This window comes from Ostrea edulis, chromosome 2, assembly GCF_947568905.1.
Source record: "Ostrea edulis chromosome 2, xbOstEdul1.1, whole genome shotgun sequence".
In the NCBI taxonomy this organism is placed as follows: Eukaryota; Metazoa; Mollusca; class Bivalvia; order Ostreida; family Ostreidae; genus Ostrea; species Ostrea edulis.
In genome coordinates, this window is record NC_079165.1 from 61107862 (window position 1) to 61131363 (window position 23502).

General features: G+C 35.2%; 1 protein-coding gene across 8 annotated transcripts in view; it reads right to left on the reverse strand.

Moving 5' to 3' along the window:
* Positions 1-1793: 1793 nt before the first annotated feature.
* LOC125678990 (inverted formin-2-like) overlaps positions 1794-23502 on the reverse strand; it is a 37646-nt gene continuing 15937 nt past the window's right edge. For 7 of the 8 annotated variants that reach the window (XM_056154677.1, XM_056154678.1, XM_056154681.1 and 4 more), the window contains exons 3-15: positions 16404-16519; positions 14463-14622; positions 12649-12827; positions 9541-9620; positions 6329-7338; positions 6047-6189; positions 5378-5545; positions 4162-4419; positions 3791-3972; positions 3441-3561; positions 3078-3242; positions 2909-2993; positions 1794-2826 (exon numbers count right to left, since the gene is read on the reverse strand). In XM_056154677.1, the coding sequence (XP_056010652.1) occupies positions 2273-2826; positions 2909-2993; positions 3078-3242; positions 3441-3561; positions 3791-3972; positions 4162-4419; positions 5378-5545; positions 6047-6189; positions 6329-7338; positions 9541-9620; positions 12649-12827; positions 14463-14622; positions 16404-16519 (3221 nt within the window). In that variant the 3' untranslated portion in view covers positions 1794-2272. Of the gene's footprint in view, positions 2827-2908; positions 2994-3077; positions 3243-3440; positions 3562-3790; positions 3973-4161; positions 4420-5377; positions 5546-6046; positions 6190-6328; positions 7339-9540; positions 9621-12648; positions 12828-14462; positions 14623-16403; positions 16520-20713; positions 21179-23502 lie in introns of those variants that run through there. The other variant, XM_056154683.1, reaches the window with a different exon arrangement.

Sequence of the window (23502 nt, forward strand, 5' to 3'; positions counted from 1 at the left end):
GTTTCAGGTGGCTATATGACGGAGAAATGAATTCAAAAATAGAAAATTCCGAACGGATGGACGGACCCACGGACGCCATAACATAATACGTCCCGTCTGACGACGGACGTATAGAAATGAATGTTAGTCTCAAAATGATCGAAAATATCCTTGCTTTGATAATCTGAAATTTTCAAGAAAAGAAATCTGATTCAACTTCATTTGGGGCAAATGACTCAAAATAGAATAATCGTGGATTTCTGGAAATATATCATTAAAATTCCTTGAAATCTCTAGAATTTTGTTTTATTAATAGATAGACTGAAAATTTTGTGATAAGAAACATTCTGCAGAACTACATTGGATATTACATTACTGGAAACTGAACTTAACGGCCGATTTCGACGACACTATAATTTAACATGCTTATTCTCGTGTAAGAATTCAGCTCAGCGGTAAACAAAGAATTCAGTTCAACGGTAAACAAACAATGGCCACTGCATTGTAAACTTGTAAACTTTCGATAACTGTAATAATATTTCTTCGTAAATATATTTCACTTTAAATAATTGTGAATTATTGACTTTTGCTGGAATTTTGGTTATTCCAACCCACACCAATACAAAAGAAGATAAAATCGATTTCTTTCGTGCAGCATGATCAAAAGATATCGAAAACATTCGTGTTTAAGAAATATTATTTTCGTAAGCGCAAGGCAACCAATCCCAAACTCAAACTTCGTTTTGTTTGCCAACTTGACACAATAACATGCATAAAATCGTCCTTATATCAATAATCACGACCGAAGGTGAAAAACGTAACTATAATAAAAGGACAATTGCATGTGTTGGCAGCAAGATTTTAAAATGTTTGATTAGTCACGGACACTATAAACAAAATCCAACGTCTATTAAAAGAATCAATAAATAAGAACATAAATATCTACATTTGTGGTCATATTCTTTATCGGTCTGCATAAAAGAAATCCAGTATTTTAAATTTTATAAATTTTCTCCCGATATATACAGTGTACTGTATATTATGGTTTACTATAAGCCTTAGAATTCAATCCACAGTACTACGATACTGATTCTCCCACGAAATCCAGATTGCTTGATATGAAAACTTTCATACCTTCGAATTCTGTAATAATGTTTTCCATAATTCTAACCGTATTGTAAGTAGGTCGATCATGCTAGGTACAGGTCCTTGGATACTAATGAACAGTGTTAGAAAACTTTGGTGTAATCTACTGCTATTGTGAAAGTTAAAACAGAGAGAAGAATCCAAGCATTTGAAACAAAGTGCTTGAGGAGATAACTATACACAAGAACAAGACCAATGACTATGTGAGGAACCTGGTTAGCAAACTTGTGGGGCCCCAGAAACCACTACTGGTGACAGTCACACGACAGAAGGTGACATGGTTCAGTCACGTCATGCATACAACATAACAGCCTCTCAAAAACCACCCTGCAAGGAACAGTAGAGGGAAGGCACAGACGGGGGAAGCAGATGTGGAGGTAGAGATGCGGGGGAGGCAGATGTGGAGGTAGAGATGCGGGGGAAGCAGATGTGGAGGTAGAGATGCGGGGTAGGCAGATGTAGAGATGGTCCGACAACGTCAAGGGGTTGACCAAAATGACAATGCCAGATCTCCCCAACACAGCTGCATGCCAACAGATCTTCCTCAAATCCCCGTAACAGCTCCAGTGGTCGAGGGAATGAGTGAGTGAATGAAGTTTCTGTAAGAGACTCTCTTCTTTATATAATGCCAATAACTACTTCGAATATTTTCAAATATGTTTAAACCGTTCTCCAATGTTGTATCCATTTATTAAATAAAATGTTTTTGTATTGAATATACGTTGATTGTGTACTTGATTAATTCGCTCGCAATTATTTTTAAATCAAAATATAACAGATGAGCAAACCACACACAGCATCAGTTATTTTGTTATGGTTTTTTTGTTTTTGTGCGTCAGCATGTTTGTCTCTTATGCTACACCCCACTACTGCACATGAATTACAAGTAGACGTATTATAAAACTTGACAATAATAGATTCTCACGGAATTTCCCCCTCTAGTTTATCGCAATTATAAAAAATCTAGCATACTGTTAATTCAACCATCTCATATATATATATATATATATATATATATATATATATGTATGTATCATATACATTTACATACATGAAAACTTTCTGACACTGAAGACTACTGGCTTCATTATTGTCATATATATATTTGTGTGTTAGACGAAGTAGATACGTTTATGGTACGTTCTATTCACACAAGAGAATCGGTATTGTCTATTGTTGTGAGCATAATTTCTCCAGGGATTTGAGCAACAGAACCGTTATCATTCGAAACAGCGTTTTCACCGCCATTAGTTAAAGATTTGTTATCCAATAAAGGATTTGCCGCATGTTGTTCAGTCTTGGAGCCCATTTCATTACTCAATAGTTCTCCATCCACAGAATTTTCTATTTTACTCTCAGTTTCAAGCTTCAGTTCAGACTGTTCTGAATTCATTTTAACGGAGTCCGATTTCTTCGATGAATTAGAAGGGTCAGAATCTATGTTTTGGTTATTTTCTTCAGTTTTTTCCTTCACAGATTCAACAGAAGATGAAGAATCTTTTAAAGATTTTACATCTATCAAAGGAGATGATGCCATTTTCACAATACGTTTAGGTGAAGAATGGGAAGAATTCTTTACTTCCGTTTTCGCTGAGGAAGGCGAAGGTGTTGTTTTACGGAGTTTGAATCCCTTTTTAATATCTTGCAGTAAACGGTCTATAATGCAGCCATCCTCCTCTGGTTCTATCACTGTTGAAGTTTCTGAAAAGTAAAGATTTTCCTTTTGAAATTTGGAACTGATAACAAAAAATCAAAACGACACAAACTTTGTATTTTTACATACTATTGGCCCGTTTCTGTGCCATTTCCTGTTGCTGTTTTTTCCTGCGCTCTGCTTTTTCTTCTTGTTGTTTCCTCTGAATATTCTCCTGTTGTACAAAAAATGAATTTTGAAGCAATATTAAGTGAAAATATAATTCTAAAGAAATATTTTTTTTGACAGTCTTTAGTACCTTCTGACACTGTTTCACGCGATCACAGAACGTATGCATGCTGCTGATGCACTCCTCCATTTTGAAACTGTTCTCATTTTCACAGAAGTAACTGATCAGTTGTTTTGTCAAATCCGTTATTTTCTGCAAGCCATTGTCCAGTGTTGCCATTTCCTTTTCAGCATCCTATAATTATCAGGTTTTTTAAAAATACATACTGCATGGACAACCAATAAAATCCAACTTTGATAGCTGACGGGCGTCTAGGGTTACACTCAGGTTCACTGATCGCTATTTTTTAAGTATTGTCTTACGTATGATATCATATTGATGAATAGTTTTCTGGTTATTCAAACAAGCCTGAAATAAATCCATAAAGCTCACCTGTATGAAAGTTTTAAGCTGGTTCTTGACGTCATCGGGACAGTCTGCCAAATCTTTATGGAGCTTAGTGACACTGGTTTTTGTTTGTTTCACTTCATTCGTTAATGCATCCACAGTCAACCTTCACAATGTATGAAACGTATCCTAAATAAATTCATCAACATAATAAAACTGTATCAATAGGATGAAGAAAGGATAGCACAATAGCACTCAGCTTCGATGAAATAATACCGACGCAAATGAACCTACATGGAGAGTGTCTTTTCCTTGTAAATTGATACAAACACACACCCTCCCCATAATCTTGAATACTGATATTGAATGAAAAGAAAGATTGTAGTTCCTCTCACTTTGACGCTTTAGTCAGATCTGGAGACATCTCCTCCACAAAAGCAAGGGCATCTTTGTTTTCCTTTTCAGCCTCACCCACGAGGTAGTGAAGAAGGGTAACCCGCGGCTTGTTGGCTCTGGTGTCCATCAATTTGTTCAAAGAGTTGATCCGGAAACCCATAGCATTGCCGGCGTACCCTCCCTAGTACAGAAGAACAAAAACTTCAAGTAGCAAAAAACCCCATCTTCGCACGCACATTATACGTCTTTACACAGGTCACTTCGTGGATATTATCAATAGTATACAAAGAAAGTGGCATTAATTTCAGTATCATGTGCTTTCAATTTTTACATTTAGGCTAAATACAACAAAGTCATGCTACATACTTACCGAATTCATGAAATTTCCAGCGTGCAAGACATATCGCAAAAACATTTTGAAGGACTCGTTCTCCAAGAGATGTTGGCAGGCGCTCACAAAAGCACTGATATTTGGTAAGAGCGAGTCCAGAGTGACATTGAACTCGTCTTTTAAAACCAGGCCGTCAATGCGGATTTTGAAGGCCGGTAATTGGATAAGAGTGAGGAAAAATTTCTCTGCATTTCCAAGCTTCTCTTTGTCTCCCTCAAAACTTTTGAGCATGTTAACCTGATTGATGGATTATCATAATGAGGTCAAATGAGAGAAAGAAGGAAACGATTGTATCAAAATGGCACAAGCCAAGTTAGAATTGAAGTATGTCTCTATATTCATTCAATACTAATTATTATTCGTTTGGATATCAGGTAGCAGAAAAACAACACAAATCGCTTTTGGTGTTTCATATCATGAATAGTATAAACTAAAGAAAAATCCCAATGCAATTCACATCGCAGAACTTATTCATTTTATGGAAAACACATGCCTTTTGGAAAACGTATGGAAAATACTTGGCATATGACTCTACAAACATCCTGCATTTAAAAGTATTCTTCTACCAAAAGTAGCAAGTTTCAAAAACTATCAATAACTGCATTTATGTCAGTGGTTAATGCAAGTTTACTGAAAGTCAATATACCACAGGCTTCCTCCGTCAACACAGCAAAGAAAAACTGAGCACAAGCCAAACTAGAAAGTGATAAAGGCCTCAGATCACCTTTCTTTAAACGACTCGTAAAACAAAAACGAACTAAAGCAGTAAAACATAATTGAAATAATGCTTGAAACCTTTTCTTTCAACATTGACGGGCGACACGTCAGATTTCTTTCTCCATGGAGGGACATATACGTCTAAAAACGAAATACGTCTGGAAACGAAGAAGACTTGCTTGCGAAAATTGTTACTTTCTATTTACATTTTCCTTCAATGAACTTAACTGTTGCTTCATGTAACAAGTGATATCTAGCACACTACTGACGTTTAAAGAAAATGTTTCAGGCGTTACTTCCTCATAAATTCTTCTAGGTAATCTTTTGCATTGTAATTTTATATGCAGCGTTGAGTCATTTGATTGGTGTACATTTTAATTCATATGAATGTAAATTACACACTGTTTAAAAGCAGTTGAAAATTACTGTAAATGAATTTAGTCAGTTTGATTTCAGTGGAACTATAATTCTACGTTACCTCATCTGTTTCTGGAAGTATTTTTTGCAAACCGCGCAGCCGCTCTTGGCCAATGGTAACCGTATCGCCCGCTTCAATCATGGACATAATTTCACTATGACTGCACTTTTTGAATTGCTTCAGGAAGATGTTAACATTCATGCTTCTTTTTGTATCAAGTAGTAAAATCTACAAGAAATTTATGGACAACATTTACATGTAACATCGCAAGAGTAAGGATTACGGTAATTACTACTTAAAATATCTTTCTACCGAAACAGTTTTTAATAAGGTTCATTCTAAGTGCTTGTCAATTTTTACTTTTTCTTACGTAAAGAAAGAGAAGAAATAAAAAAGACTAAGAAAATGGTACCATCATGATTTATTGTAGTACAGATGTATACCCACATAACAGAAGAAAAAAACTAGCAGACTGAATAAGCAATTAAAATAGGCGGTTTTTTGGAAAAGCAAGCGAACCTTAAATGACATTAATTACTGTGCCAGCACTAGTTGCAATAAAACAGGAATAAAATTTATATTTATACACCAAACAACTTGCTTTTTCAGTTGTATTAGAATCTAGCACGAAATCTTAATGTCATTTTTGCCACAAAAGAGTGATGGTTGATTTTCATGACAATTTGAACAGAAACCTGTTAAATTGTCCATACCTTCAATTAACCTTACCTCCGATGGTGGCTTCACTTTATTTTTCTCATTTTCTTTTGCTTTCTGGATTTGTTTCTGACAGAACAGTTGTTCTAAGGCTTCATATTTCACACTTATGTGATCCTGCATATCCAGGATTTCTTTCCAAACGTTTTCATGGGCTACAATTTTTTTTTTTTATCATTGTTCAGTTTCAAATGTAGCACTGTTTTAAGCATGTTTGCCTATATAAAACACAATATCTAAAGTTCTGACTATGAGTATTGTATACCATGCATTTGTATCATAAATCGCACTTACATGAAATTGTATGAGGCGGAACCTTCGTCCAATTAAAAGTTTTCATTTTGTGCTTCGGAGTTGGTGTCCACATTTTACTGGAGGCCATCTGATTAGAGGAAAATGTCAGTGGTGCTGGTCTTGCTTTGATCATCCCAGGTGGCGGAGGTGGAGCAGGTGGTCCACAGCCAGGTGGTGGTGGCGGCGGAGGGGGGACCGGAGATCCAAATCCTGGAGGTGGGGGAGGGGCGGTTCCCATACCAGGAGGAAGAGGGGGAGGAGGAGGGGGCGGAGGGACCGGTGCTTTTGTACCAGGAAGGGGAGGCCCCATGCCAGGAAAAGGGGGTGGTGGAGGTGGTGGTGGTGGTACTGTACTTTGTGGTAGTGATCCAATACCTGGTAGGAGGGGTGGTGGTGGTGGAGGAGGAGGAGGAGGAGGAGGAACAGGCACAGAACCGGGTTGAATGAGTGGAGAGCATGAAATGGAACCTGGCATAAAAGGAGGTGGTGGTGGCGGCGGCGGCGGCGGTGGTGGTGGTGGTGGTGGTGGAGATAAAGTCGATTCTCCACTCTGTGGAGGCATTTTGGATAAAGATGACGTTATTGGCAGTTCTGTGGTGTTCTTTTTCTCTTCTGAAGAAACTGATTGAGGAGATGAGCATGATGTTGTGTCACTGTTGTATGAAGGGGATGTTAAAGTGTCATTGACAAAATCAAAACACTGGTCGATTTCCTTGTCGATTCTTTTAAGAGTATCACAGGAAGGTCTTGGATTTAGATTTAATTTCGCTTCCAATGCTTTTTTGAAGTCTGTGGAATTGTCCTTAGGAAGACTGATAGGGACTCTATTACCCGGTGCTGGTTCGGATATTGTTCTGTTGATTGGTATTGGGTCAGTCTGAACTGCTTTGGACGTTCCTGGATATTTTGGAAAGATATCGGACCCGCCGAGGCCCACTTTGTTGACACGTGTTTCGTCGATCAGAAATGCACGTCTTGCAGAAGTTTCCACAATGTTCCATTGAACGTCACTAAAATTGTTTACATTGCAAATTTAATGCAATTTAACAAAACATTTAGAGTAAATTGACTTTTGATAGAAATGTTTAAACCCTATCTTTTAGCATCATATTGCAATCAACTTTAATACTTTAATCATCATCTTAATACGAAACTTGACTAATTTTAATTCTCTGTCAGACGATATCATATTATGTTCTTCAAGCAGATGAAACAGACGAGAAGAGAAAATAATTATGTGAAGAGTATTGTGGTCATAGAAAATACACGATCTGGAACCAAATCGTAATAAACATCTTTCTTTGTCAATGTGTTCTCACATGTCAAAGTCTAGGACTAAATGTCTTGCTCATTCTGGCAATGATAATTATCTTGCCTACTTCCGATCTTTTTGTGAAAAGAGTTCTAAGAAAAAATCTGATTGCAATAATCTAGATAAACTGCCGATCTGCGCATCGACTTTGATACAAACGTGAAATCGTGACTTCAGAAATATTTTTTTTATTTCAGAAGTAAGAATTTGTACAGTTTTGCAATAAGAATACGACATTCTGTCGTAAGAATAGACAGCTAGCCTACTGACATTATGTCGGTGACTACAGGGAGTGTATCAGAAAGAGAGGTGAAACTAGTTGTCCTATTAGAACTAATACTCCTACGTAGCACATACAAACTGGTTTATATCTAAAAGTACGAATTTCTGGTGTGCATGCGCTATTCACCGGGTGATTAGAAGCACGTCATTGACCTTTTCAAAATACATTACGGTTACTCAGCGTTATGTCACATTGCAAGATCATAATGAACGTATAAAAGAGCCTTTTTTTTCTCTCCAAGAGGTCTTTAAATTGCCCAAATGACCCTGTAATAAATCATGGCATATTGCAGCTAGTCACAGGCAACAATATTTAAACATTTTTATGGACAAGATTATTTTTTTTTCAACAAGAGGCTCATAGACAACATTGCTCACCTGAGTCACCATGGTCCTGAGCACTGTTGTTGAGCTGTTTTGATTTTTAACATATTTTATTTCGATCTTTATTCCCATGAATTTTAACTCCATATTGTGGCCCCAACCTAGCTCCAAAGAATCACGACATAACCGAACTTAATTCACACAACATGGGGACGCCTCAATACGAATATGATTAACATGATCTTGCTGTTCTGAAGAAGGTCAAGGTCAAAGATCATGGTACGAAAAGAAAGGTCCTGCCATAAGAAATATATTTACGAAACATGAAAGCTCTACCTTACATAGTTCAGGAGAGGTTTTCTTAAAAGTCGGTAAAACTCCAAGGTCGATGCCACAATGTTAAAAAAAAAAAAACCTCTGGAGTCACAATAAAGGTCTTCTCACGAGGCATGCATTATGATATATGAGAGACCTATCACTCACCACTCAAGTTATCAGTCGCCACAGGAGCATAAAAAATTGAACCCACATAACTTGGGGACATTTATATATTTCGATATGATTTAATGTGGCTCTGCTACACTTGAAAAGAATTTGTTTTAATTAATTTGCTGTGTATTCCCATATAAAACCCAAACTCTCCTACTGTGGTCCCACTCTACCCCTTGGGCCATTCAGTGAACAAACTTGAATTTGAACTACCTGGGGGATGCTTGCATATTCAAATAATATGACTAACCATGGTCCTGTTGTTGTTTAGATGAAGATTTTTAAAGACGTTTGCCTACAAATTCTTACGTAAAACTTTGATTCCCTATTTTGTCCCAAACCTACCCCCTCCCCCCCCCCCCCCACTAGAATCTGCACTACATGAGGATGGTTGCTAATTACATGTAATATCATTAATTATGAAACATGGCCCTTCACTTGAATCTCTTTTACCCAAGGATGATTTGTGCCAAGTTTGATTGAAATTAGTCCAGTGGTACTTAAGACAATTTTTAAAAGATGCCAATTTTTTCACTCACTCTTAACTATCTCCAATTTAAAGGCGTTGTACTTCATTTGAACAGCTTTGAGTCTAATTTAGCCAAGCATGTTTTGTGATAAGTTAGGTTGAAATTAACCCTGTGGTTCTGGAAAAGAAGTCGAAAATGTTAAAAGTTTACGGTCGGAAGGAGGATAGAATCTGATAAAAAATTTCACTTGAGCTTTCAGCTCAGGTGAGCAAAAATCCTTTTCTCCAAGCGACATTGAAGAAGGAAGAAGTATAATAAGTTTTATCTATATATACCTAAGTGGGTTTTCTGGTTCAATTTGTAGAAGAGCTTGCAACACATTCAGAAACACGTCAGCCAGTGGAGTATTGTATACCTAAAATGAAAGTATTTCAAAGTTTTAACCAAAATTAAATCAAAATTTGAAATAATAGAAAGAGAGAATGAATATATCGACAACGCCACATCTTTACTTCTCGAGATCGAAAAATCAAAGGTTAAATTTAGAGGATGTCGGAGTAGCAGAAGAATGCGTTTGGGGCTAAAGTTCTCAATGTTCTCGAAGACCGTTCTTCGCATTTGAGAACATAAAGGTCAATATCGCATGTTTATTCTCTGATACAAAAAACAAATCCGAAAATACTGACGACACAGATACTCATTACGATTCATAGAATATGGAGAGTAAAACAAAATAAAAATAAAGGTGGACAAGTATAAGTAAATATATCCCATGAAATATGTAAAACACATCTGAAACCTCGGCACCATGTTATTCTAGTATCACTCTACCTCTTCGCGAATCTCGAACACATTCTCGTGTTGTGTTCTCGCCTCATGCAAACAAGTACTCATGTCGAGAACGATGGCTCTGAACGTGCTCTCATTTCATGTCGTGACGGACGCTTGCATGGTAGATATTTAAGAAATGAATTTCATTTTTGAGAATACATGTAATAAGGCATGGTCTGCGACACTTTATGCTAGCATTCTTCATGAGTCAGCGATTCATGATAAGTAGCGTTACAGTAAATATGCCCTCGTGTATTTATTTTTTTAATTAAATTTATTTCTTATATTTCCAATACTACTTTCATTTTTGTCGAAATTCTCAGCCTTTAAATTAGATGTACTATATATCTATCAAGATTCATACGCGCCTTGTTCACAACCGCATTGAATTCATAAGGGAATGGGTATCATTGAATATTCTTGCTTGTCTTGTCTTGAGTTTATATAAAATGCCAGAGAGACAAATCAATTTGTTTAATTTTTTTGAAAATCCAGAGACCTTCATTTACAAAATGCAATTGAGTCAGTTGGGGTAGTTGTAAATAAATGTCATAATATATACAAATTCCATTGTATTCATGGGTGCTATCCATTGCTTCATTACTAAATATTTACATTCACTGAATCTTTTTTCTTATATTTCCTTTGAAATTGACATTGCTTTCATCTTGGACAATGAACACATGTTTGTTGCAAACTTTAGTTCGATCCGAATTTTAATGCCACCTTTCCGCGTAATCATTACCAAATATAGAGCGTCACCAAGGTCAAAGGTTGCATCTGTTGGCTGGAACAGTAACGAAATGATCAACGATATTACATTTCAATACTTGAATCTAGTTTTTTTTTTTTTTTTTAAATGCATGAAAATATAAATATAATCAATAAAATGTCTGTCTTTGTTGTTTTATCGGGTGATGAAGGTAGCAATCATTACAGAAAAAAAAATCATAACCCGCGTAAGCGGGTTTTGATCCCCCCCCCCCCCCCCCCCCCCCTGCAATACTAGCTACCTTCATCACCCGATAAAATATGTGTAAGTAGGGGGAATTAATGCCATGAATAAATACTGAGAACATGGAGTTGTAAACAAATGCTATTGACAAAGTTACTCATTTGATTTCAGCTGTACGGGACTTTTAAATAAATGTTCAGGATCCAGGTGTTACCATTTGGGTTGTAACGTAAGCAATTATTCTAATTTATAACTGTGGACAGAGTCGACTTGAAATTTCGTAACAGGTGCAAACAAGAATGATATATGATAATGACGGGTAAACCCATTAAAGAGGCAGATACATATGATAGTACTTGTGAAATATTCCATGTTATATTAATAGAAGTTTACATATATCGGTATGATAAAATCATGATTACATTGACCGGTATGTCATAATAAAGTTTACATATACCGGTATATCATAATGAAGTTTACATATACCGGTATATCATAATGAAGTTTATATATACCGGTATATAATGAAGTTTACATATACCGGTATATCATAATGAAGTTTACATATACCGGTATATCATAATGAAGTTTACATATACCGGTATGTCAAAATGAAGATAACAGTCTTTCACTAATAACAAATGACAACAGTAGCAGGATGCTGTTACGAAATTCTCCCAAATGAACACAAACTGCATACTGTTTTTAGACTTGCACTCCTCTTGCAAAGCACCCTGAAAGTTGATTCCCCCGAGATCCCTTTTAAGAAAATGAGTATCTATTCTAACCCTGATTCCCACGGAAATATCAAACACGTCAAACCGACTAGAAATTGTAAGTATAAATACATACCAAACTTATTTAAAGATCAGACAACAATGAAAACTTGACGCGTTCTCGGCGACCATTTTGAAAATTTCGAGTTTACTACTTTGCCATGCTCAACTACCCCCTACATACCAAGTTTCGTAAATGAGATTGGAAAATGTTGAAAGTCTGACGCATTTTTTGGTGGTAATTTGAATATGTGGTATATGTTTGAAAATAACAGCGCAGTTCATCATTTCATTCGCCATCTGCAACTGCCCCTACGTACCAAATTTTGTTGAAAAAGAGAAAATTAAAAAATTGACGCGTTTTCGCGGCCATTTTGAAAATTTCGAGTTGCCATTCTCAACTGCCCCTAAATGCAAATTTCATTGACAACGGACAGTGTAAAGGTTTGAGACAATAAAAATTGTGTTTTACAATTTTTCCATAGTCAGTAAATTTGAAACCTCGTCCCTTTTGATACCCGAAAAATATATTTTCCCTCCCATATATTGCAAAACTTGAATGGTTAGGATCATTTACGAGCATTGGCTTACCATACATAAACTATTGTGAACTTGCACCTTAACATATCCCAGATCTGCTCCGGACATGTTTAGCTGAGAGAGAGAGAGAGAGAGAGAGAGAGAGAGAGAGAGAGAGAGAGAAGAACTGAGCAAACAATAAGTCTCTAAACTTCATTGGGAGACTTCATTAAACAATTTAGTTTGTAAGAGAGAATACGTATACGAAAAAAGAGCTAACTGACCATATACATGTAAAGATGAGGATTACAAATAACCTTTCAATATCAAGGATACAATATATCTATATCGCGTTATATAACCTTATGATACAGAGCATTGAAGATTTCTTTGTGGTCGTTGATATCGACACAGGCGGGGTTCAAGGCGGCCATTTCTTCATCATCTGACTGCTTTTCGTCGTCAAATACATCACACTGAATGATCAAATCCTCGTCGTCCTCGTTTCTTAAATTGCTGATTAAATCCAGTGTGTTCAAACCTAATAATAGAGAATAGGAATGTAAGATTACTGAAATAGCGATGCACTCATTGTTGATAAGTAGAAGTCGGAGATATGAAACCCGTGATCCTATATACTAGTGTCCGTGTCTTCCATCTACAATCAATGTTAGAACTCAGTTCTTACCTGATTATCCCACTTATAGTAAGTATTCAAATCACACGTCCAAATGTATTATCATATAACTTATGATCAAAGGTTTTCCCCGAGTTTCACTTTCTATACAGGGACAGTTGAAATTAAGTACCAATACATGTATTTGACACGCTTGCACAATTGTAGCTCTCCTCTTCTTCCAAAGATTGTTCTGGAGCATTGCATATATCGGGTAAATACCTTTTTTCCCCGAGAGCTACAGTTCTGAAGCTGTATTTGACTGTTCCCTGCCTACAGTGTATATCTAAATCTCTCTGTCCATTTTTACAAGTACATTTTCTAGTAACACTTAGCTGTTCTCAGCAGCATTTGACCGTAAGCATTGTGTGAAGAGATTGTTGTTTGAAATGAACAGATGAAGCCCCATCAATTTATTCCTTCCCTTTTACCTTAGAATATAGTTAGAAAACAGCGAAACTGAAGTTGGTTTGTTTCAAATTATTTTCAAACAACCTTACCTTGTGTAAATTAAAATCTCTATATACATTATTCAAGAAAGATGGGGCTTGTAAAAATTTCTAATTTAAGGATTCAACGGTTAAACAAAGTGATATTCATCAGAAATATTTTTTTGTTATACACGTATTCAATATGAATTATCAATGAACAAAAAATATGAATATTTGATATTCGTCTGTGAACATGCGTAAGTGTAAACAAGTCAAGACTCTGGCATAGTGGGGATGCGTGAAGAGCCATGAATGGTATCAGATTACTAATTAGATCAATTTCATAATGTATTTTAAGGACTGAACCATCAATGCATTTCTAGAAATACTCCCATCAAAGTAGTCTCCATCTTATAAATAAACGATCTGATTAAAACCACCCCCTCCTCCTTACACTCACCACCGGCACCTGACGAGTGTAAGGAGGGGGTGGGGGGGTGGTTTTAATCAGACTGATAAATAAAGTACTCTTAGATAAAACAATTTAAAAATATCAACAGGGAAATTGTACGTGGCTGTAAATAGTATAAACCATTGCTAGATGTATACTTTTTTCTTTACATTCCTTGAATTTCAAGAAATAAATATTTCTATACAATAAAGATCTCTCGTTTAGATTTTCTAATTTCTCATCCAGTAAAACTGATCTCGGAAATTTCTATACGAAATGAAATCAAAGTTTGTTTCTTTTAAGTGTAAACACTTGACTCTATAGCCCATGTTTCATCCTTTCCTCTAATTATATAAAAAGAAAAGTTCATGGTCTAAATTTAGATCAGTGTAACATACATGTAACTGTTGTTTTTTTTTTTAATGAGGATGCATCAAATATAGCAAACAGCGTAAATCCCAATCCTTCAACTAAAATAGATTGTCGTTCAATTATCCGAATGGGTCACAATAATTCGATAGAACTGCATCTCTCTGGATTATTTGTAGCTTTTAAAAAAGAATAGAAAAAATAGAATAGAATGTCCATGTTTTTAGATCATTAAAACCTGGAGCTCACCGATAAATTCGTTACGGACTCTCATTCTGTCTTCTAACTCTTCATTAGCCACGATGATGCAGTTGACAAATGCCATTAACGTGGTCTTGTAAGGTATCAGATCCGCCATTCTCAGTTCATTCACAATTAAACTGAAGCGGTATCTCTGCTTCTTCAGTGTCTGAAAAAGACATGTCACCCGAGGATTTAGTACAGAAATGTCAGAAACAGCTGAATTACATTGTTATATGAATTGCCATGACACATCAGATAAATATCACGCACTACTTCAAAACAGTAAGTCTGTGTGAAAAGGACAAGATTCTGTGGAACGCATTCTACATGTTTTAACTGTTTCAGACGACATACATTGCAAACGGCACCAAACCAACCTAGCAGACTAATCAATGTAGTTACACCCTCATGTGAATTTGCGTTATGGATTCAAACTAGAAAAAATGTACTAATTTCCACTCAATATAGTTAGATTTAAACAATAACTGAAAAAATGTACATGTTGCCACCTTTTTAAAAAGGCCAGACACATATAAACAGAAGTATTCATCATCAGAAAATAGCACAATAACTACATAAAAGGCATAATAAAAGGTACATAAAACTGGGTAAAATAACAAAATTTTAATGTTAACAGTTTTAAAAAACTGCTACCTTAGAAATATATATATAATTTAAGTTTGAATATCGGAGAAATCACTGTACAGTGCACATGTATGATAGACATACATTATAGAAAATACCAGCACTTGAGTTACTGTCCATGGAAAAATAATTCCTTTACAGTATCAAATAGTTTACTAAATTTTTATTATACCCCGTGAATAAAATTTCTACCAAAAATATATCCCTATCACGCACAAGCTCAGTAATGAAAAATTTTGCAAAAATCGTATGCGGCTACATGAGGATAGAGTTCCCTTAACACAGGATTTAATCAAGAGCGCTCCACACCAACTTTGATACACCCGTATTGAGTACTATGTAAAAGGCAGTCGATAAAAGATACAGGTTTTTGTTCTGAATTAGCAGAGTGAGTGTTAACATGAACGTTATAAAGACGAATATGACAACCAGTGGAAGTTAAATTTAAAAGCAAGTGTACAGGTATCCCGTGGTGATGGACGAACATTTAAACTTTATTCTTAAAGAGGAATAGCACATCAGGGAATTCTGATATGGATGGAAAGTGGAGAATATGCACAATGATGTATTTTATTAGAAAGTAATATGATCGATAAAATTAAAATTCCTGCAAATACAACCTGTCATTAAGTCGAATGCTGTCTAACATGTTTCATACCAATTGCTCTAACGTTCTTTACTGATTTTGACTAGGGGTTATACATATATAATAGAATTCGTAGTGGGTATGACTTGTCTACAGGGGATGCTTATTCCTCCTAGGCACCTGATATCACCTGTTTCCTGGGATCTGCGTTTTTTATTTTATTTTGTATTCTTTAGGTAATTATGAGATTGATCACTGTTCGTTATCTTCACTTTTTAATTCTAAGTTGCATTTTGTTGTCAAACATCTCCATATTCTGCAATCGTTTGAATCTGAGATTAATTTCTTGTCGGAAACAATCTCCATAATTACCATTTTCAAAACACAGATTTGTTACATAATTGGGTGTCTTTGAAATGACGAATATCACTATAAAGCTTTCACCGACCAACAACAACTACTACTCACATTTATGAAGAAGCAAAAAGCACATATCGATCATTTCATATGAGTAACAAAGGGTACTAACGTATGCGAATGTTGTGGAGAATTACCACGAATAATCATATTGTCATGTTCACATAAGATAAAGGTGTCTGGTATTTGATGAGTGTGCTCTGTAAGCAATTTCCACAGAGAATTCTGTAGTTGGTAATGAAACACAGTGCCACGAGAAGTCATTATTCTTTATTAAGAAATAATGAGAAACCACATACCTTAAAGCTATCCAGAGCGTCCATCGTCAGTCTGTAACCATCACCGGAGTATACACAGAGTGCCGAGAGTAACTCGAACACTTGTTTTTTCACCATTACGTTATTTGTGTCCAAAGCTATAGCAACGAGAACGAACAAATTCAGATTTTTAATCAATCATTGCAATTTTAAAATACTAGTACAACTAAACTTTGTAAAATCAAAATGGTTCCTTTCCAATTCAACCAAACTGACAATTATTTTACAGCCTTGCTGGTATAGTGTATAGCAGTGTCTTCGTGCCATACGTGAACTTAGTTTTCAATGATACTTTTATGAATTTTGGTTCAGAACTTTTTATTGAACTTTATGTAATACCCGTTTAATGTTGATCACAGAAACGTGTTGCTCTGACCCCAACAGTAAGACAGACAACATTACTTGTATGAATTGTCATTTATTGTGATGACAATGTAAAAAGGGGAGATCACCCAGAATGATATACATTTGTACTATTTAAAATTGCGTAGTGATCTCCCCTGATATAAAAACAAATTAATGTAGAAATAAAAATGACACTGTAAAAAGGGCAGATCACCCATAAATATATCATACATTGTTGCTAATGAAAGTTGCCCAATGATCTCCCCTGATATAAAACAAAATACTGTAAGATTTAAAAACAGAGAACAAAGTGTAAAAACATATATACAATACAACCCAAAAGCTGGCGTTCAAACACAAAATGCCCACAAAAAGAAAACAAACGAACTTACATTTAATGAAACTAAAAATTCAGTCTAATTTGCTGTCACTTTTCTATTCCTTGATTAAATGAAGACAAATACTTTGAGGTATGATGCGACTTATAAAAACAATCGTCTTCTTTCACTCATTGATTTCCTTTCAGAACGGTCGCCATAATGTACTAATGCGCTTCAGCGTTTGTCTTCTTTCATCGAGAATGAATTTACAGACTGGGTTTACAAAATGATTATAAATCCAAGCATCACCATTTCTTCGGCAGGATTTCAGCTACACTTCATATCGGATTATTTTTCTTTTAATTCAATTTTGTATAGAAAGAATCGGATGTAGATGTCTTTCAGACACTGAAATGAAGATGTGGGTAGATTGTATTGTTATTTGCAACAGCTGGCATTGTGGGTTTTTTTTAAACCTTGCAAAATTACTTAACCAGCACACTGAGTTCGGTTGTGTAATGCAGCTATCAAATTGTGATGAGAATTTCACAGAACTTTACTGATAATCAGATAAAAATGGATCTAGAGAATTTTCATTTGAATTATTGATGCACAATTGCGCGAAATTGTGGAAGATGTTGAATTCGAGGATCCGAAAACCATACTTATTGAATTAATTAGTGATATGTGAGCCAGCGGTTGGAGAACGTTGGTTTGGTTTGGACATGTTTTATTTGCATTTGCTGGACAATTGAGATTAAACATGAGTTATGTAATAAACTACGTTATCTCCCTACATGAAAAAAGAAATGGTTAAATATTACAGGTACATTGAAAAATCAGCAATATCAATATTTTCAGAAAGTTTATGCTATAATGGAATTGAAGCATATTCATGCACTTTATGTTAGAAGCTCACAGAGCTTTCAATATACCTAGAAACCAGGTTAAAACGATATTCACTGTATGCCAAACAGCCAGTATTTAGTGCACAGTTTGAAGTGAATAACACCAATGAATCTATCTCTACATGAAAAGAAAGAACAAGTAATTTATGCAGAGCATTGCAACACCTAATTTGAAATGGCAAAGACTTCCATAGACAAAAAACAATTAAATATGATTCAAATGCAATCGTAATTCAGGTTTTGGTGTACAGTGATTCATTGCATTTGTTGGTGATATAAGTTGATATATCCGAGCGCTTGTTTGGAAATGAATCTTTGAAGTAAACAAGTGTTAAACTGCTGCTGACTCTAAACACAGTTTTTTACGACCGAGTTAGAATTTTAAGCTTTTTCATAAGACACGATTTCTTTAGACGTCTGTTTGTCACATAATTGTCAATAACAGCAAACCATATTGAATCCCGAGAGAAAGGAAAAATACTTCTCGATGTTTGCGAGTTTTAAAAAATTCCAGCTGACATTTTCTGAAATTACCCAGACTTTATCTATCTTGAAGTTACATGTAATTGCTTCAGTTTGCGAAGGAATGAATTTCAATAACCACCTTAAGAACATATTGTAAGCCTTTTTGAGATTGCATGTAAAATTTGTTAATTTATCTGACAATGATATTTACAAATCAATGTGTTTCTCTCTCGACTATGAAGGCTACATATAGCTGTCAAGTCTTTGGCATTATGGACACATTTTTTATGCCTGCAATTGTCTCAGCAATAAATAATTAATACTACTGAAAATTAGTACCGGTACTACCAATGTATCATTGACAATATATATACATGTATATATATATATATATATATATATATATATATATATATATATATATATATACATCAGAGTATAAAAATTATTGGGAAAATATTATTTAGATGTTATCAACTGAATATTGAGAAATATGCCCGCCAGAGGTCGTTGCACGGTAAAGCGGACAGAACTTGCAACGTCTTCTTCCGTGCAACTACCGATGGTGGGCATATTTCCCGATATTCAGTCAATAACCTTTTTATTATATATTTCTTGAATTATCTTCAAAAGTGTACGAAACTTTTAAAATATATTATTTGTCAAATCATTAACATACATGTATTCAAGTGTCAAGAAAAGCAGACGGCCTAACAGGGACCATTGATGAACTCCAACATAAAAAATAAGTAGTAAAAGTGCTTAACCAAACTGAAAACACGAACGTGTGTGCAAATATATTTACATGTATACAAATAGTAGTATGATGCATATATCAAGTTGTCCTTTATTACGATAGATTTATCGTATTCAAAATTCATCAAGATCATGTGTTAACTGCATTGTGTACATTGCAATCTGACGTCATGTGTTAATAACGTCATCTTACGAGTCACTGTCAGACTGCATCATGTGCATTGCAATCTGACGTTTTCGATCCTTTTTAACGATTTGAAAATTTCTTTTGAAAATACTACTAAATTGTGAAAACACCAAGTTATCAGAAATATCTGTAAAACGTCAGATTTGTTATAGCAGCTGCACTGTGGTAGTGAAAATGAAACAGATGAATGACACTCCTTGCTTCACGAATAGACTTCGAACAAAAGATAATACAAAAAATTGATCGGCTTTCTGAGAGTCCATTCCTGCAAGTAATCCATTTTACCTTGAAATGTGATTTACTGACTATTAGTTTTCGTCGCATTGATATAGAGTGAGATCCTGATTAGCTTCCAGTGCCGATGAGGAAACGAGAGCGTACAGAAAATATAAGCTTTCTGTCTCTCATAACTTAAGCTTCCAAATGCCTGAAGACAAAATTAAAGCGATTTCACATGTAATTGAAAATGAGGCAAAATCCCGTACGTTTGATAATCGAATGATGTACTCCCTAGATAGGGTGAAAATGGAAACTATTGATCTGCTGTTCTAAATTAAATTCCTGAAAACTGGAGCCTCAGCTCTCGTTAAATTTTCAGAAATAGTTCTGTAATTGACAAACTCAATGGCTGGAACTAGGGGAATAATCATCTTAATTAATGCAATTATCGAAACATAATATGTTTTTTGGCCTTTGTTGGTTCATTATTCAGTTCGTCGAAAACGTAAATACGTTACTGAATAAACTCAAATCCCCACAAAACGAAATACCAGAGTACAACCCTCAAAAAGGGACTTAAGGACACGCTGTAAGTTTAATTTTCCCTATTTTGTATATCCGACTTCAAATAAATATCACTTAGTATTATATTCTCTATTTAAAAAACCCAAACAAATCCAAATAAATGTCCATATATTCGGATCGATATTACTAGTTTAAAAACTGTTTTTCGCATTCAATGTAGAGTAATAGAAAAATCAAATATTCAGATCAGGTAAACTCTCCAATAGATTCAGTAATGGTTTGTAGACGAGTTCCTGTTAACCATACAATATTAAACTTTAGTAAACAAGTTCCTGCAAGTACTTGACATGTTTCAACAAATAGCAATTTTCTTGATTTAACAAACGATAACGCAACTTTCCCTACATGTATACGACTTGGCTACATTTTACATTCTAACATGGCTTTTAAAGAACACGAAAATGAATGTAAAGGTCATGTGACCAAATATTATATTCCCCCTTTGGACTTTCTGTACATTTTTGCAAAATTTAGAGGGTTTTTTTTTTCAAAACTAAAACGGCATACCTCCAGCAAACTGTGGTCCGTATCCAGTACTTATTAAAGACTGCAATCCAATCACGGAATTCATGACCGTCTTGATGCACATTATACACTCTATTCGTAGTACCAAGTTGGAGAAATTACTAGTGTACTTGGCCAAATCTCCTAGACATTCAAAGAGCAAATCTAATCCATCTCGCCTCAGAAAATCTAGGATCCACCTTTTATCATCACTGTCAAGTTTCTTCCTCATACGACAAAAATTAACAACGGAGGGACGGCGGAGCAGAACTACACAGGAGTTGGTCAGTGACAGATCGTTCACGATATCCGCCAGATTAGCCTCGGAACTACACCTTTTACATCTATTTTTAGGGGAAGGGGTTTCCTCTAAATCTACATCTGAATTATCCATAACTTCCAGGACACAATTTTTGTTGTTGATAGATGGATAAAGCCGGACAGCCTTTCAGGTGCGGGAGCTGATATATAGTACAGTTGATGTATTCATACATTGAGACCAGCTTAGTATTGATTCTGGGGAAAAACAACGGATGCATCATTCAGTATTTCATAGCTCGGAATCAGGAGGCGTGTTCCAAAACACCTTTGGCATCAATAGGGCAGAAAATTTCAATTTCTAGTTGCTATTCTATAAATGTGCAAGACAAGTTTTGTTATTACAGAATGACGATTTCATGTGCAGATTTGCAGGTGTTTTTTTCCCTCACGATCTTTCCATAAAATATCTAAAAGATCTAGATATATAATATACAATATTTAGCTTTTGAAAAAAAATCTATGTTCTGTTCTAGATAAGCTGAATTAATAACATACTGAGTGAGTTAGTGTATATATAAGAAAATTTTGAAACAATGTCCCCACCCCCTCACACGTCCGAAATATGACAGAGGAAATTTGGACAGTACATACAATTTAGAGAATACCCGAAATACCATTGATGCTAAAACATAAGATAATAGGATATTTCATTCTTTTTAAAAATGTGGGAACTGTGTTGGAGTTGACTTGGGAAAATAAATGCTTAAAGACAGCTTTACAAATACGAGTATATGTACATAGATTTTAACATAAGCGAGTTTTCGTTGAACAACACAAAAATAAAATATGATAATAATAAATCTTGTGACAATACTATCATTTCATTAACATATTTTATAGATGATATATGTCATGGATAAAAGCAACTTTTTTGTACTATACGAGTACCATGAAAACACACTTTGTTTTCAGATCTGATCTCACAATTCTCTTTACATGTCATTAAATCGTATCAATTTGGAAATTCCCAATTTATTTTTTGGTATGATGTTGGAAAAATCAAAATTGACCTCAAAGGCACTTGGAGATGAACAATCTAGATTGTTGGATCTCAGTCAATCGGAAAGCTCAAACAATATTATTCAATTATTGACATTTTGGAGGGCAATATGATGCTTTAGTTACCCGAGAAGTACAATATTTACTGAACATCGTATTAACCGAGAAAATGTGAATACTTGTTTCATTATATGACTGAGTAATTCAAAACATTAAAACCGGCTACTAGAGCTTACGAAACGACATCTTTGCTTACCGTTAGCGTGCAAGACCTAGTCGAAAGTGATTAAAAACAAAATGTTTTATTGGATGACCAAGAGATTTGGGAATTCCCGATTTATATTTGATCCGATTTTAGAAAAATCAATTCTTACATTCACCTCAAAGGCACATGGAGATGAATATAATGTTTTATTTTTCTTGTAATTGAATATCAGCCAATCAGAAAACTCGAAATTTATTAAAACATTAATAATGAATTAAAGACTAAACTTTTCGACTTTAAAGACAGTTGCTTCTTCAACAAAATTGGAAATAGTCAAATCAGTCATTCAAAAAATTACTTTGTTAAACACCACTCTGATTCCACGCATAAGTACTCTGAAGCTGAAATAAAAAATATACCGGAGTTTTCTCATTGACAATATCTTCGTGATCGGATCTATTGGAATTCCGATGGGCACGAATTGTGCTCCTTTGTTAGCTGACTTTTTTTTCTATATTTTTATGATGTAGAATATATTCAAAAGATTCTACACGAGAAGAAAAAATATCTTGCTGTGGCCTTCAACTCGACTTTTAGATATATTGACGACGTTTTCTCTATTAACAATAATCATTTTCATTCATAAGTCGATTCGATATATCCCTGTGAACGCAAAATAAAAGAAACCACAGTCCTCAACATCTGCTTCGTACTAAGATATTTTATTGAAAATGAATATTAACGGTATACTAACAACTCAACTTATGACAAACAGGATGATTTCAGTTTCTCCATCGTCAACTTCCATATCTACGTAGCAATATTCCATTTCACCGGCATATGGTGTTTATATATCTCCACTGATTCGATACGCAAGAGCTTGTTCTGCGGTTTTTAAATCGAGGCAAGCTACTGACAAACAAGTTGATGTTACAGGGATTTCAACAGTCTCGTTTAAAGTCAGTATTTCACAAATTCTATGGTTGTTATAATGATATAGTTTGCTGATACAACTTACCATTGGATCAGATGCTGTCTGACGTGTTTCATACCGATTGTTAGGCCGTTCTTGGCACACTGAGTTTATCTACAGATAACTCCGTTTACCTGATCGTGATATAGGGCTCACGGCAGTTGTCACCGTTCAACAGGAAATGCTTACTCCTCCTAGACACCTGACCCCACCTCTGGTGTATCCAGAGGTTCGTGTTTGTCCAACTCTCTATCTTATTCCTTTTAGGAGTTGTGAGATTGATCATAGTTCGTT